Source organism: Porites lutea, chromosome 2 (assembly GCF_958299795.1).
Source record: "Porites lutea chromosome 2, jaPorLute2.1, whole genome shotgun sequence".
Classification (NCBI taxonomy): Eukaryota; Metazoa; Cnidaria; class Anthozoa; order Scleractinia; family Poritidae; genus Porites; species Porites lutea.
In genome coordinates this window covers 55,413,685-55,431,076 of record NC_133202.1, presented here as the reverse complement: position 1 = coordinate 55,431,076, position 17,392 = coordinate 55,413,685, and the positions used below count along the sequence as shown (strand labels likewise).

General features: G+C 38.0%; 1 protein-coding gene across 1 annotated transcript; it reads left to right on the top strand.

Moving 5' to 3' along the window:
• Positions 1–7,542: 7,542 nt before the first annotated feature.
• On the top strand, positions 7,543–15,760 carry LOC140926438 (ATP-binding cassette sub-family C member 4-like). Its single transcript, XM_073376178.1, has 6 exons — positions 7,543–8,073; positions 9,665–10,047; positions 10,537–11,804; positions 12,553–13,123; positions 13,885–14,021; positions 14,847–15,760. The coding sequence occupies exons 1-6, from the start codon at positions 7,543–7,545 to the stop codon at positions 15,758–15,760; spliced, it is 3,804 nt and encodes a 1,267-aa protein (XP_073232279.1).
• The last annotated feature ends 1,632 nt before the right edge of the window (positions 15,761–17,392 follow it).

The following is a 17,392-nucleotide window of genomic DNA, read 5'->3' as shown; positions in this document are numbered from 1 at the left end:
TCAACTGATATTTTAACGTACACTTGCTCGTACGTTGAAAAATGCTTACGCCGCTTGAACATGCTTATTTTCACGTTGAACTTTTTTTTAGTTCCCAGTGTATTTCAATGTTTTGATACGTCGAAATATGTGTTTGCGAAGATAAGTGCACTTTTCATATGAGATTCCATGACAAAATAACGGCCTTTGATGTCGGTTCAGCTGGTTATAGTTGTGTTTTCTAATAGCCCTGACTGTTATTCGTTATGAAGTATTTTATGAAGGAGTTTAAGGCCTGGGTCAAAAGAGTGCTCGGAGCATATGAATGATTGGCAGTATCTCTCTTTGGGAGACCTAGAACAAAATGAATTTTTCCCTAACAGTAAATCTTGAGGTTTTCTTGTGCGTTAACGTTTAATTATGGTTACGTGACATGTCACGTGACCAAAAATTGAAAATGAAGGAAATTGGCGAATTGGTGCCGAATTTACTTTGCTTCGACACACAAATTGGCATTCCTGAAAGAGTATAAACTTACTTAACTTTCTACGTTTGGAATGAATATACCCGAAGTTTAGGATTAAAGTTTTCAATAATTCAAGATTAAATTTGGGCATTTAAGATCATGTTTGCCTTCATAATTTTGTATTGAAATGCAATGGACGGTCATTGCAAACGAGAAGTGTTAGAAATAATTAAGATGAATTAGAAAAATGTTATCGCTCGATTTCTTTTCTTAAACCGGCCACCAATTGTTCAATAATTTACGATTTTTAGAAAAACGGTCACGTGACATATCAAGTGACTTATTAACACAATGCGTTGAGTTCTTTGTGTGTGCCAAATTTCGATTCAGCGCCATTATATTTGTCGAAGCAGATAAACCACTTAGTCCCAGGCCCCAAACTACTTGAATTGAGATGCACTTGCGAGAGTTTGTAAGCTGGCCATACCGGCCTTCTTCAAGTTTACAGATGTTACTGAACTTATGTAGCAATCACAATATTATATAGATGGAGAATGTCGCAATAAAAGGGGGAGGCGGAAATGACGTACAAAATAAAAACTGGAAAGGAAAAATACTAAGGATATGGATTACAATAATTCGTCATGGCGGTTTAGGCCATGAGGTTTAAGAGTCATGGCCCCACGAGGAGCCGCAAGAGGTGATGTTTTTGCACGGCATCTGGCGGCACATCAAAGAATTTGGAATTGAAGGGCAAATTCCTAGAATATCTTCGCCAGTTAAGCTAGAGAAAAGGTGTTAAAAAGCCTCAGGATCCTAAACAACACGTCAATCAAAATATCACTTGGACCTTTTCGCTAATAAGGAGCTATCACGCGGCTAAGAATTAGACATATATTGAAATAGGAACTCGTGTCAATAAAGTATCAGAAGTGAGTGGGAATCGCTCCTGGTTAAAAAACTGGTTCACAGGGATATGTCTCTTCTAGTTAGGAGAAAGGAATCAGAGCTGCTTTTCATGCAGGAACAGGTTTTCTTCGGGCTAACTACAAAACTTCAGCTTATTTTACTCCTTGACATTGTCAAAGCGCATTTTGTAAAGATAACTTTTTTCGCTTTATCAGCTTTTTTTTATATTCTATTCCATTACTGTTCAACCTCCCTCAAAAAGCCAAATAATATAAATGCTGTTGTTAAAAAAAGCGTTTTACCTGTTTTCGTGAATTCGCTACCCAAAGATCACTATGCTCAAAGGACAGGGCAAAATTTCCAGGAGAGAGGCATTAATTTTTTTTTTTCCCCACGAAGTTACGAAGAGAAAATGCAATGATTATTATTAATGTAACCATCAGGTATGTTCTACCCACGAGGTTACAGAGAGCAAATGCAGTGATTATTATTAATGTTACCATCAGGTATATTCTACCCACGAGGTTACAAAGAGAAAATGCAATGATTATTATCAACGTAATCTTCAGGTATGTTCTACCCACGAGGCTACAGAGAGCAAATGCAGTAACAATTATTAGATTTTAGTGCAACTATCAGGTTGAGTTCCTCCATTAAAAGAGTTTTTTGCTAGGTTTGGCTTTCATGAGTTTCAGGGTGCAAGAAATTATCAGTATAATTATAGCACACAAACATTGTCATCTAATTTTTCGCACCGTAGCCGGAATAAGGCAAGAAATGAAGCATATATAACGAAAAATTGTCCTCAGATGATCTCCATATTAAGTAAATTATACTAAACGTTGCGAAATAAATTATTACTGTTTGTATCCGTCTTATCCATCGTAAAAGCGATGAGTCATCGCATGACATTCGGTTTATACTCACGGGTTTCACAAGTTGTATGCACTATTTTTCGCCGAGAAACAATTTTAAACTTCAATTCTTACCTTACAGTAGTCTGTTCTTTTACATTGCATTCGACAACAAATCTGTTAAAGGCGAACAAAGCGATTCCGGCACTCTTCTTTATGATGAGTAGCAAGCCGCAGGAACTGAAGCCGCTTGACTGAAGTAAAACCCACCGATATGCACAGCATTCTCACTACAAATATATACAAACGTCGCGGGGAAAAAAGACGAGGAGGAAAAAATGCCAGATCTTCGCCTCGGTAATGTATTCCAGCTACCATGCCGGCGTATCTCCAGAAGGTGGACACGAAGTGGGGCAAACCTTGTGATTTTTTGCGCGCAAACTAATTTATTCTGGCGCGAAATGAAGATTAACAATATGTATACTGAAATCTAATCCACGACAAGAAGATTTTCGCACTGTAGCGCGACATATTAAATGCCTATTTTTACAAGTACGCGAAGAAAGTGGTCCTCTAGTTTAACTTTTTAAAGATGAATTTACTCCTCAAAAGCAAAATGAAATGTTTTATCTCTATGTTGTTTACGTGCCTGATTAGAAGGCAGAAGTAAATTCATCATCCCATCAATATGAAATTACACGAATGAAGCGGAATAAGTTTGGGACGGTTTAGTTTCTACTCAGCAGCTTCTTTGCTTTTATAACAAAAATTTAATGTTGCAGTCTGTTTTAAACGTTGGCATACCATCGCGCACAGTCAATGAATGAAAACAACAGTCACGATCACGTTCTTCGAAACCGACCAGACGCGCGCGACCTACCACTGTTATGGTAAGCAATTATCCTGAAGGTGTTAATGTTCCCGTGACAGTCTTCGCACTGAAGGTGTAAATGGTAAACCGAACGGTCGCTTTGATCATCAGAAAGACCTGTCAACTTTGATGATTTAACTGATTAAATTACGGGACAGAAATTTTACTGCTTGCGGCTCCTCGTAGTTATCTATCAAATGCGACTCCCTGGCCTTGCGAACAGAGTCACGTAAAGAATGAGTTTTCTCTAGTGGGATTAACTGCATGTTAGTACGAGAATGGTTAGAGTGAGAGAGAAAGCGTTCAGAAACATAAGTGGGTTTAGATTTAATGTTAGTTTTGTCGAATGCACGTCTGTGTTCGTTAAATCTGTCCTTGAGACGTCGCTTAGTTTCACCTATATATTGTATTATATTATAGTATATGGCCTCGCTCTCCATGAGTTCTCCGTAGCTCAAGTGGATAGGGCGTCCGCCCGGTGTTTGGGAGGTCATTCTTTCAAATTCTGTCCAGAACTCCACGCTCGTGACATGCTGATTATTTCATTTTCACATTGGTTATTTATTGCTCAGCAGTGTAACATCCTTTTAGCATCTTGTTCTCACAATTCTTTCTCCAATATGGTTGTCGTTCTCTCTGTATATTGTTGTCGAAACCTTGCTTTTATACTGACAAGCAAAACCATCTTCTCAGTTCAAATTAATGCTTACGCGAGTCTTCTATGATTGTTTAGAAGTGACTCATCCGCAAGAAACCTTCGAGGCTTTACCTTGTCAAAATAATTTGCTTTCTTAATTTTCACTGTTAAGATTGGGCTGTCCAATCAGTATAAAACAAGGAGAGCAATATAAAAATTTCAAGGTAATGAGTTCTACATAGAGTTTTTACAATACTAGTTTAAAAAATTCTAAGTTGTTGTTTGAAAATTATATCGAGTAGTCCGTCTAGGAAAGGTGTCAAGTTTCTTCTCCGACTACGATTGGCTAAACTTGCTCATGAATTAACTATGCGATGCCAAAAACACAACCTTACGAGTCTAATTACAACACGGGTGCTAACAACTTCTTACAGGTCATTTACAGCTTGAAGAGCCAATTCAGCTATGATGTGACCAGGAATTATCTTAACTTTTATGATTATTATTTAGAACGGGAACACTTGTCTCCACACAAAATTGGTGATAGGAGCTGCAATTGGTATCAGTTGATGTTAAAAATCACAATTTGCATCGCTTGCATTTTACTACGATCAGGTTACTACGACTTCATTCGTATTTCTACAATTCAAGGTCAGTTTAACGTTATAAAGAGTTGTCAAGCCTGATGCCTCTCATTGCAAGTGCATTAAGGCCTACCTCGAGGTCTTGACGATCATTATTGATTTCCTCGTTTATATATGAAACTTAAGCTCTCAGTGCTTAATAAGTAGGTTTTAAAGGTTAGCAATCCAAATGATGGTCCTTTTCGAGTAAAAATAAAGACATAATCAAGAGTCCATCAGAAGGACTAATCCTGTAAGTCATAGTCAACACTTTCCCACAATGATTTGCTTTAATTAAGAAAAAGGTTATAGCGTAGTCTTTCCCACTAGTCCAGCTGTTATCGACCAAAATGTTACACTTTTATGATAAAAGCATAAAACTTTGCCAGATTATAACTAAGAGTAGCAAAAAAAAAAAATGGCCTACATGAAAACAAGTCTGTCATTGGAAATCTTTCTATAGTACCTATTTTAACGTGTTTTTGTAATTAATAGTATATATTGTGGAAGTAGACATTTGATTTGCTGTTATGTTATCTTGGGTGTCACGTGACCCTTTCTTCCAAATATAGCGAAGCCTTTGATGGGTGTTCAGTGCTAGTGCCGTCTTATGGGCATTTGTGCCCTTTATGGGGTGAGAATGAGCACCTTTTCACGGAAGTTTAAATAAGATTATTCTTGCAATATATACTAATCATCATGGACTGGTTTTTACCATGAAAATGTGAATCGAATCACTATGTGGAAACGAGGCAAAAATCTTTTAAACGGCTTAGGGCAGGTTGTTCCAGGGAACCGCTCCGCTCAGTATAACTGAAGCTGTTCTTCATGAACCTAATTGTCCCGTTCCCGCGAACTAACTTCATGATTATGGTTCGTCACCATAGGCTTTGTGTTGCTTTTATTTCTAGCTAGGTTACGATTCTAAAATTTCCTTTAAGGCTAACCCTATATAAATGAGTCTTCAGTGCCTCTATTCAGCGGCCGTGACGAATTCGAAACTGGACTATAGAAAGCCTGTGTAGGTCTACCAAACTTTTCTTCACATTTGAAGCAAATATGAACAATACGAAAAACACTTGGGCCGGTATTAATCAGCTCATCTATGGTAAAAAGAAAAAATCAAAACCTATTTCATCATTAAGGCGTCTTAATAACAATGGGATAACCAAAGATCCCTGTGAGATTTCAAATATTTCTAAAAAATTATTTTCATTAATTGGCCATTAGCTTCCAACATTTCACATTCCACTAATCATTTCTCCGAACACTTGTGCGATAATTATCTTGATTCATTTTTCTTTGATCCCATAACCCCGGGCGAAATTGAAGTTAAGGTTTTATCCATTCCTAACAACATAGCCCGGCCATGGATTCTTTTCATGCGCGACTGGCATTTTGCTCTGAACAAGACATATTATATTTAGCCCTCTGGCAAACATAATGAATCTATCTGTAAATAAGATGATGACAATGATCCAGGAAATTATAGAGCCGTTTCGTTACTTTCTATATTCAATCTTTGAAAAGTTAATGAAAAGTTTCGGATTTCTTTGAAATAAATGATTTGTTCTTTAAATCACAATATGGCTTTCGTAAACAGCATTCCACAATTCAACACGCTATTTTAGACATTATCAGTACCGTACAAAGTAACATGGATAAGGGATTTTACACCTGTAGCATTTTCATTGATTTAAAAAAGCTTCTGAGAATATAATCTTGCTGCATAAATTACAACATTATGGCATTAGAGATATCGTAAACAACTAGTGGTACTCGCTTACAAATAACTGAAGTTCAATAGATAACATCTAAAGAAGTATTTACATGTCCCTTGCGGTGTCCCTCAAGGCTCCGTACTAGGGCCTTTATTGTTCTTGCTTTATATCAACAACATTTATCTTTCCTTGCAGAAATTAAACTTTTACCTATTTGCTGATGACACTAATATGCTTTATGTCGACAAAAACGTCAAATCACTTGTGTCGCCAATGAAATAGTGGTATAACCGGGAAGAACAACTTGAAAACCCATGTTTATCTTGAATTGGCCAAAGTTTGCGATCGGTTGCACGCTCAAGAAGTCTAGTAAGTAGACTTTCCCATTTTTTTGTCGTTATCAATGTAAACTGGACTATTCAATTAATATTCAGATTTTTGATAACAACACCCAAATCTCAACGACATCAGAGCGTAAGGATTATATTAAATATCTTGGAATTCTGTTGAACAGCAACCTTTCATGGAAAATACCATGTTGGCTACATTGCCAATTTATAGCGTAAATTTGGTGCTTAGAGGACAAGCTGCTAATTCTCATTTACACAAATTATTCGACGTGCTACAGAAGCGTGCCCTTCTTTTACATGTAATCAAGAGAGCACGCCGTTCGTCTGTTGATCTCCTCTAATCTCCTCCCATTGATTATGCTTTATTTTGAAACCGTTTCCAATTTAATGTAATGTTATTTCAAGTAAGTTTGCACCATCAAAAATTAAATTTGCTCTTTCTTCACCAAACGAGATGAAATACGCGGGTATAAAAGGAGGTCTTCTAATTCGGGGAAGTTCTACATCATTATTTCAAAAACGAATCAAACCTTTCGCCTTTATCTCGGTCCTAGAGTTAATTTCTAACTTACATCAAATTTCTACGTACTTCGTTAACAAGTTCCTTGTTATTTTTTTATTTATTATTTTTTCCTTGTCTCCATCTCTTAGTGATTTAATTTAGTATATACTAAAACAGTGGATAGTATGATCTTTTCTTAAACAGGGTAGCGAAATGAGTAATTTTTCTCTTAACAGGGTTAGCAGGTTTTGACGGATTCGGAGACACACCACTAGCCAAAGTTCCCTTAAGTCACTCCTGGCTCAGGACATGGGCCGGCGACACTAAAATTAACAAAAATCGCTGTAAATATCCTAATGGCTTTAACATAAAAAATAGGCATGATAAGGTCAACCATAACAAATAAAGTTAAATAGCCACCAAAAGTTTGACATTCGAGTGCAAAGAAATGAGTTGAATTAGTATGATATTTTAGCAGGTTTGCAGCAAAATAAAGAAAACAAGTTTCTTGTAAAGTCATCCATGTGTCTGTGGTCTAATGGGCATAGATCATGAGCAACGACCAATCACAAGCAGGCACGTAATATTCAGCACATTACATAAATAATTTTTGTTCCTCTTCATAGAGAAATGGCAAAGAGTTGCTACGAAAAAGTCACCAAAACTGCCCAGGAGGAAAACTTCAGCTTCTTTTCTGTTCTTTTCTTTCAATGGATGAGCATTATATTGAAGACGGGAAATGAACGAGCTATCGAAAAAGAGGATCTTTTGCCTCTTAAAGAAGAAAACACTACCTCCTTTCTGTCCGAAAAGCTTCAGTCAAGTTGGAATCAGGAAACAGACTCCGGCAAAAGATATTGTAAAGGACCTAAACTGTGGAAAAGTGTGTTGAAGATTATTTCAGTTAAAGAGGCCATCATTATCACTTTAACTGGCAGTCTACGTACATTTTCTAATATTCTCCAACCATTGCTTCTGGGATATCTCCTGGAATCTCTAAGGAATGCTGAACAAAAGCATAATTATTTTGTGTATATCTGCGCATTGGGAATTGGAATAAATGAATTGTTCGCTGCTCTCAATGTTCACCATTTTTCTTTCCAATGTGAGATGCTTGGTATCAAAATCAGTGGTGGCCTTAAAGGATTAGTCTACAACAAGGTAAGTACAACATCAACGTTACGTTACGTTAATCTGTTACGAGCGCAATACGTGATTTCAAAGAGCAATGTCTCTTCTTTTGTAAATGATCAGTGTTCAGTGCATCTACGTGTAATTAAACAATGCTTACCCCGACCTAGATTATTCTGGATATCACAAAACCCTTATCAAATAAATGTTTATTATTTTCCCCTGTGTATACTCCGTTATGTAACAGCCGATTGCAGAAACTGCTGACTTTTAGTGCAAGGGCGTAACTAAACGTAAGCTCGGAGAATTACGTACGTGCAGACCTTAAACCTCGAAGAATTATGGTGAAAAAAGAAACACGCGCACAATAGAAAACACGGCAAAGAAGTAAAACGTAGAAAGATCAAACAGTGTAGTGGATAAGAGTCTCCTAAAATGACGGCAAACTGTTAAAGGAACAAGAACATCGTACACTGAAAAAAACTGAAAGCAACTGAACTCAAGTTTTTAATTTTTTTTCCGAAGATTTAATACACTTACTTTCCCTTTTTTATTTAATTTCCAAAATGAAATCTTAAATCTTAATTACAAGACTCAGTGAGACTTTCGTGAACATTCGCTTGAACATTTAATACCAAACAATTTAATGACAACCAAGAAAGTTCGAAAGTTCCTTCAAGCCCCGTTAAAAGGGAATCAGTGAAAGATAAAGAAATATAAGGTACTTTTTTTATCTTAATTTGGGCTTCTTGCGGGCTCAAGCTTACCCAATTTTAAATGACGATCAGAATTTTTAGTTTGTTTTCTTTTAGCCTGTTCACAGACCCTCTATTTTCTCTTCCCTCTACTTTCTCTTCAAAGTTCGTCGAGCGCGCATGATAAAAAAGCAAAAACCGCGGGAGATGCGGTATATTTGCTTGGAAACGAGGTTGATCGATGACATATTTGCCTGGAAACGAGGCTGTTTGGGTAATATTGAACGAAAATGAAAAAAGCGTTTACAAGAAATAGCTGAAGTTCTGACCAAAACTGAGCGGAAGAAGTGCAAGAATACGCAAAAAATATTGTTCGTTGGATCAGTGTTATATGCTTTTTAAGTAGATGACACTTTTACTTGCAAGAAAAAAGATGTTTATATCTAGCCCGCGTAACAGGCGTTCGAAAAGGAAGGGGAAGGTAACTAGTTTGGCTCGAGACCCACCTCTTGTGCCCGAAGCCCCTTCCCTTTCAAACGCCTGCCACGCAATTATATCCTGAAAGCGTGCCGAGAAATGAGCTTAAGTCTTGATGAAAGTCTATGAGGAGGTAAGTAAGCTCTCGTTTCAAAACAATCTTTAAAAAATGTTTGAATGGATAATAAACAGATATTTAATTCGGCTTTCGTATGATGTGCAGAATTGTGCTGATCACGAAGGCTGTTATAGGCCGAGGTGGATAGCATTCTCCTCGATCTGCATAATTCTTCAAATCATACGAAAGTGTCATTCACTGAATAGTTGTTAAATATTGATTTTTGATTTTTGCTGCATGTGTAGACGGTACTAGGCTCTCATTATTAATAAAAATGCTCCTTTGTGGTGCCACTTAACATGTTAATAAATTTATCACTTCTGTTTTGCAGACGCTTCTTTTAAGCAAGGATTCCTTGTTAAGGTTTTCAACTGGTCACGTGATTGATCTTGTATCCAACGATGTTCAGCGACTTGAGGCAGATACGGTCAGGTTGTTTCTCGTTATGCCTTTTTCTATTCTTCAGCTTGTGGTGATCTCCTACTTACTCGTCCATTTTATTGGCTGGCAGACTTCAGTGGGAATCATTTTTCTGTGTTTACTCCTGCCATATCTCGGTGGACTCTCCTCTGCTGGTGCCACAATACGCTCTCGCACAGCTGCAGTTTCTGATCGTCGCATTTCGTTGATCAACCAAGTTATTTCTGGGATTCGTGCCATCAAGTCATATGCATGGGAAAAAGAATACAAACAAAAGATAGGAGATATACGAAGGTAAGAAAAAGATATCTGCTTAGACTACTCATGAGTTAGTGAACAATTAGAATATCATTCATTCAGTAATTCAGTCTGCAATTGGTTATTGCTAATAACTGAACAAAATGTAGCTTGAAGTTATAAGTACGACATTGAAAATTAATTTCAACGGAGACCTTTACTATGAAAGACATTTAATTGTTTCAATAACCCCAATAAGTACCACGTGACAGCATATGAGACAGCTGCATTTTTAAAGATCAGAATTCCTAGAAAATTGTCAGCCCTAATGGTCAATTGATTTATAATCACTGCTTATTCTAGCTAAGCTTAGCATAGATACAGTTATCAGTAATACCATAGATTAAATCTCTAAAACGCTTTGACATTTTATGCAGTCCGTGAAAGAGCCAGCATTGGAGCTGTGCAATGTCGTTCTTAACTTAATTTTTGGTAGTCAAACGTTGCTTCTTTTGGTCAGTGCACACATACATTTTTATCTTTCAGAAACGAAATAAGCTTCATTCTGAAGAAGAGTGCCGTTTTATCGGCCATTGCTGCATTGGAGTATACTTCGACACCAATGGCGACCATGCTGACAATCATCACACTTTCACTGACTGGACATCCCCTGACACCAGCAAACGTATTCATTTTGCTTTCCTTTATCAATTTACTACGTCAGAACTTCTGTATAAACGTCGCGTATGGTTTGCTTCAGTCATATGATGCTTATGTTTCCCTAAACAGAATTCAAGACTTTCTTCTTTTAGACAATTTAACTTCAACTACCGTTACGAGAAAAGGCCTAGAAGAGAACGAAAATTGGCAAGATCCTCACAAGTCAACAAAATTAGAACAGGATATTGTCTTACTTGTGGAGAGTTCCACGATACAGGAGAAAGATAAAGATGACGGATTTGGTTCACAAAAAGTAGCTACTAAGAAAGGGAGTTTGATAGTCATTACCGGGCCAGTAGGGAGCGGAAAATCAACTCTTCTCTCAACTATCGCTGGCGAAGGAACAACCAAAAATATAAGCATTACCTGCAGAGGATCTATTATCTATGTGCCACAGATACCGTGGTTATTCTCTGGAACTGTAAGAGATAACATTTTGTTTGGCGAGCCCTATGAAGAATCCAAGTACGCAAGAATCATCGAAGCTTGTGCTTTGGCAGATGACATCCAGCAATTTCCCGAAGGTGACAAAGCAGTTGTTGGAGAGCGTGGTGCGGCTCTCAGTGGAGGCCAGCGGGCAAGAGTAAGCTTAGCACGTGCAGCCTACGCCAATGCAGACCTGTACTTGTTAGATGACCCCCTTAGTGCGCTGGATTCTAAGGTTGGGCTGCACATCTTTACCAAATGCATCAAAGGCCTACTAGGACAGAAAACCAGATTGATTGCTTCTCATCACCAACAACTTATGAGAGAAGCTGATGAAGTAATTTTATTATTTAAAGGCGAAATCTTAGATAAGGGACGTTTTGATGACCTGAAAGCAAAGGGTCTTTTAAATACGACTGTTGATCCACCATATAAGAAAGCTAAGGACTCAGATGAGAGCTTTGGTGAGCAAGGAGAAGAAAAAGATGAGATTTCTGACACATCAAATAAAACAAACCTCAACACCAATGTATGTAAGACTCTTCGCTTATCAGAAGAAGATCGAGCGATCGGAGTGGTGTCTACAAGACTGTATTGTAACTTCTTCAGAAGCGGAGCCCCTTTACCAGTGATTATTGCAGGAATTTGCTTCTGTCTTATTGCTCAAGGTAATCAAAGGTTTTTTGCGACCAAGTTTTAAAACATTGACAGCATTTGAACTTTCAAGAACAAACTCCAACAAAAATCCGTAGAAGATTTATTTTAGATAAACCATTTTCCAAGCCTTTAAAGAGGCTATGTCACCAGGATATTGCTGTTTAAGTCAATTCTGTGCTGAGGTCATTTCTTAGTGCCTTTATGTATACACAAATTCTTCTCTACAGTTATGAAGAAGATATCAAACAAATTTTATCAGGGAGCACTAACCATAACATTTTTTCTGGTAATTTTTACATTTTGTAGGCATAGCATCAAAACTTGAAACGGATGGGCCGAATTTTTTCAATTTTCTATTCACGTCCATCCCCGCTTGCCATCCGTTGGTAGCATTTCACGACAGAAAACGGTTTCAATGCGTACATAAATACTAGTCTTAATAACACAACTCTACCCTTATTTTTGGAATTCGATGCGATGAAATGCATTAGCTTTTGAAAAAATAGCAAATGGCGTGACATAGCCTATTTAAATATATCCAAAAATTAAATCAGGAACGAGAGTAGTAAGCACATTCCTTGATTAAGACGTAATCTCAGTTAAGGCAGGGGTGGATCCAGATATGATTGGGTTCATGGGGTCTCAACCCCACTAAATACAACCAGAGGCCAAAATAGATGAAAATACACGTAACCCATTAGAAAGTTATTTGCAGTTAATATGAGGATGATTTAATTTCAACAACGTGCTATTTTTTAGCAATGCTTGTGTCTCCTGACGTGTGGCTGTCGTTGTTGACAAGGAAACAATCAGAGTATAAACGAGACAAGAAGAACTTGACCATCTATGGTCTTCTCGTGGGTGCCGCATTCATATTTCTCGTCATTCGAGCGTTTGGCTTCTATCTGGTATGTGTAAGATGTTCTGAGCGTCTTCATGATAGAATGGTCGAAGCTGTTCTACATGCACCAGTCTTTTTCTTTGATTCAAATCCCGTGGGAAGAATTATGAATAGGTTTTCCAAAGACGTAGGCAGCATGGACGAAGTACTGCCTAAAACATTTTTGCGGTCAATTCAGCTCATCTTACTCCTGCTGATGACCATTCTCGTGCCGACAGTCACAAACCCTTGGATTTTGCTTGTTGTTACGCCAATAGCTGTGTTGGCGGGACTGTGGTCAAGATATTACCTTAAGACATCTAGGGAGCTGCAAAGGTTGGAGTCTATCTGTCGCAGTCCTGTATATTCTCATATTTCGGAAACGCTGGATGGACTGGATACAATAAGAACAAGGAAGAAAGAAGGGGATTTCGTTTCTCGCTTTCACAGGTATCATGTCACACATTCGTCGTATCTTTTAGGTTAATTTCACTTTGTTTTTTTATTATTTTTAGAGTTTGGCTATCTAAACGGGTGCAAAAGTGAGCAGGGAAAAACAATTATTTATTATATTTTCTTTTTTTTTACATGTGAGTTTATTAATCCCTTAAAATGTTTCAAAATCTTACTTTCCAGCGCTTGACTTCCGTCAGCGCTAAACATGGAGTTGTTGGCTCTCAAAACGAAAAAAAAATAGAATAATAGCCTTTGCGGCAATGTCCGGCACGAAAACCATAGTGGATATTGCTTCTGTTCACACATAAGAACAGTGATTTCGGCGATATTTCTGTAACGGGACAAAGCTGCACCGCGCCGACCTCTAAAGTGGGAAGTCACATATTGGATAGGTGTTCATACTATAAAGGAATATAGGTATTATTTATGACTTATTTAGAAATGGTTTTGATCGGTGTTACGTTCTTGCGAAAAAACTATCGCCTTTTCTGCAGGCTATGGGGTATCCAACTTTGCAAGTCACTAACATTCACGCGCCGAGCGCGCAAAGAATTTATAAATCTTGCTTCACGAGGAACAAACACGTTCAGAAGAGGTAGGAATTCTGGACCAAACCGCTTAGAAAAAAATCCGAGAAACCCTTGGGGGCTTCTTCTGGCCCCACAACCTAATTGAACTATGTCGTAGGTAGAGGCTTTTCTAGCAGTTGTAACTGTAAAAAAAGGTGTCAAAAGTACATTCCTTGTTGGTTGTAGGTGTCAAGATGTACATACAAAATCGTTTATCGTGTTACTTGCCAGTGGGCGATGGCTTGGTGTACGGTTGGACATTTTTTCTTCTCTGTTGACTGGTGCAGTGGCCCTTGCTGCCGTTTTGGTTTCAGAAGATCCTGGTATGTACCGTGTTTGTTAATAATTGTCATAAGACTACTGCAAAGATGGTTCAAAGAACGTGTTAAGAATTGACCTCACTCTTTTAGGCTGAATTGTGTTATAATTTCATCACTGTCAACACTGTCCTTTTTGCCATGGCAGTGATCGATCACTGATCGATTACTGATCTCGTAGTACATGTGCATTTAAAACACTGCGTATGGCCGAGTTGGGTCCTGATTCAGCATTCCCCGCTCCTTTTTTAAGACAATCTCGCATCCCGAACTTCTCCCGTTTTCTTTTCCAATACCGCGAATCCTGCTTCCACCGGAACAGTCAAATCCCGCATCACATCAAGAAATTTTGCTTTTTCCCGAATCCCCCAATGTATTTCAATCAAATCACGGATCCCGAGAATATCCTTCCAGACCCTCAGTAAAGACTCAGAACTTAAGCGTGTATTGTAGTCTTTTAACCGCCGCCTTCCTGTAGCTGAAGCAGTTGGTAAGTCAACGGACTGTTCCTATGTGAGGCTCAGGATTAGGAATCCATGAGTTTGGACCACAAACCATTAAGTTTCAAAAAACACCAAGGAAACCATGAAAGCGTGAGAAGATTCCACGTATGGGTATAGGTTGCGTATGGACTCGGTCGCCAAATAAATTCCCACACCACAAAACAAAAGTAACCAACAATGGCTTCCGAAACACTACGGAATTTCCTTTAACTTGAAACCTTCTCCAATCTCTATCTTGAATGCTCAAATTTTGAATCTGAGTTTGCCCCGGTAGGTTGTTAAGTTTAAGTTTTGTCTGGATTGAGAATTTTCTCTTGTTTCCTTGCAGCCCTCGTTGGACTATCTCTGGTTTACGTAGTCCAGACCGTGAATCTGACACAATTTGCTGTCCGTCAGTTAACCGAGGTTGAAAATCTTATGACAGCAGTTGAACGAGTTATCACTTACACTGAGCTCGACCCTGAACCTGGTTACAAAGTCAAGCAACTTCCCTCGGAAAATTGGCCAGACAAAGGAAGTGTCACATTTCAAGATGTTTCCATGACGTATCATCCAGGGGGTCCACAAGTTCTAAGGAATATTTCTTTAAGCATCAAAGCAGGAGCTAAGATTGGAGTTGTGGGACGCACGGGGTCAGGGAAGTCTTCCTTCGCGGCGGCACTAATGCGTATGCCTGAAGCTGAAGGAGATATTTTGATTGATGACGTATTGTTAAGAAATATCAATCTAAAAGAGTCTCGACGAGCAATAACCGTCCTTGGTCAAAATCCTGCTCTTTTTAGTGGATCGTTAAGAAAAAACCTCGACGTAATAGAACAATTTCAAGACGCCGAACTATGGCAGGCTCTGGAGCAAGTGCAAGTGAAAAATCTTGTGGAGAGTTTGGAGGGTCAGTTGGATTACGAGTTGTTGGAGAATGGTGCAAATTTAAGTATAGGAGAACGGCAACTAATCTGCTTGGCTCGAGTGCTGCTGCATCAAAAGAAAATCGTCATCTTGGATGAGCCCACTGCACACGTGGATCCTGACACAGAACGAACAATCTGGAACGTTGTGCATGAAAAATTGAGTGACTCGACTGTTATAACAGTAGCTCATCGGTTAAATACCATCACAAACTGTGACAAGATCTTAGTTTTAGATAGTGGGGAAGTTAATGGGTTTGATAGCTTCCAAGTACTATGTAACAGACCCGGAAATAAGTTGCACGAAATGGCTCAAAAGTCAGAAGACCCAAAATAGAGGTGAGCTGTCCTCAATGTAGACTGTTTAGCTTATTACGAATTCATTCGAATTTCCACAATTCAAGGTGTTTAACGTGTTGTCAAGCCTGATGCCTCGCACAATTGCAGTAAGGCCTTCCTCTAAGTTTTAGGGATCATTATTGATTTCTTTGTTTATATGAAAGCTCTAAGTGCTTAATAAGTAAGTTTTAAAGGATCTAAAACCTGAATGATGGTCCATTTTGAGGAAAATAAATTAAGTTTCTTTTGAGCATTTTGAAAATTGTGGACAACGTCTGCAACGGTGCTTTTGAATTCTTCGATACTTATCTCAGAAGTCACTCAAAGGAATATACTATAAGAAGTTTGGTATAGTAGATCGGTTTTGAGAATTTATCGTCTAAATACCTTTTCCAACAGACTGCCGAAAGTTGTATGGAAAATATATTATACTTATACTTATACTTATACTTATATTATTCACCGCAAACGTAGGCGAACGGACGTGTATCCTGTTTATCGTGACACTTTGATCTAACTTTTTACTGCTATTGTTTATGCGTTTTCGTAAATGGCATTTATACTCAGTTTTAGTTTTAGGTTTCCAAAGCATTGAAAATGAAATTTTCATAACAGTGAACACCGTGAATTAGAGCCAGTATTAGTGATGGCAACTTGGTTAAATACGCTGATGATTTCACGACCCTTCAGACTTCGATTATGAAGGACTATTCGGATAAATCTTCATACTAAGTTCATCAATATCTTGGGCTGGTCGAAGGCTAGGACAATCGTATGTCATGTAACTACAATAGATGTAAAGGACTTGTTTTAATTTCAGGAAACGGACCCGGGGCCACTCAAAGAATCGAAGTCTTAAATGGGAAGGCTCCGCTCTGAGGTCCAACTCCCTATCCATTTTTGACAGGAAAGGTACCCCCTTTTAATGGAATACCTTCACTGAAAAATGGTACCGCATTCACATACCTACTTAAATAAAAAGCCTGTAACTTATAATAACTATTTAAAATGGGTGCGTCTTTCCAAAATATTTTACTTGAAGGCCTTTTCAAACACTCAAATGCCATATTTTCCTACTCTTTCATGTATAATTCAACTCATATACTTATGTATATGATATACTTGAAGCCTGAAAAGGATACCCCATTCGGATATGAGTGCCATTTTAGCATTTCTTATCTGAACTCCTTATATCCATAGTTTTCCTTACTAGTATTGCTAATTATGCTACATTTTTTTTGCTTTCTCTTCGGATTCACGTTATTTCTTTCCGGACTTTTAAACTTTGTAATTATTACTAGAAGACTATTATTTTTTTGTTACCCTCCAATCTTTTTCAGCCCCAAAGTGCCTATTCAGTTCTTTGGTCCCTGAAGCTGATTTGACCCATAGTGGAGTTATTTTATTAAGTTGATCTACAGCGAAAACCGATTGTGGGGTCACTGTCGCCAGTGATAATGAATACTTTAAATTGAATTTTGTTAGTTATATAAGACTAACAATTTCATTAAAATTATTTTTAATGTGTCTAATTTAGAGAAAGCATTAGTGTTAAAAAAGGCTCTGTAAAAAAGCCTACCGCTGGTTTCCCCGCCAAATGACGTCTGAGAAAACGGGTGCAGAAATTGCA

Excerpts from the sequence above, each read along its gene's own strand:
- LOC140926438 (XM_073376178.1), top strand. The coding sequence starts at position 7,543 with ATGGCAAAGAGTTGCTACGAAAAAGTCACCAAAACTGCCCAGGAGGAA. Across the intron at positions 10,048-10,536 it reads AAGATAGGAGATATACGAAG|AAACGAAATAAGCTTCATTC; the intron begins GTAAGAAAAAGA and ends TTTATCTTTCAG. Across the intron at positions 14,022-14,846 it reads TTTGGTTTCAGAAGATCCTG|CCCTCGTTGGACTATCTCTG; the intron begins GTATGTACCGTG and ends GTTTCCTTGCAG.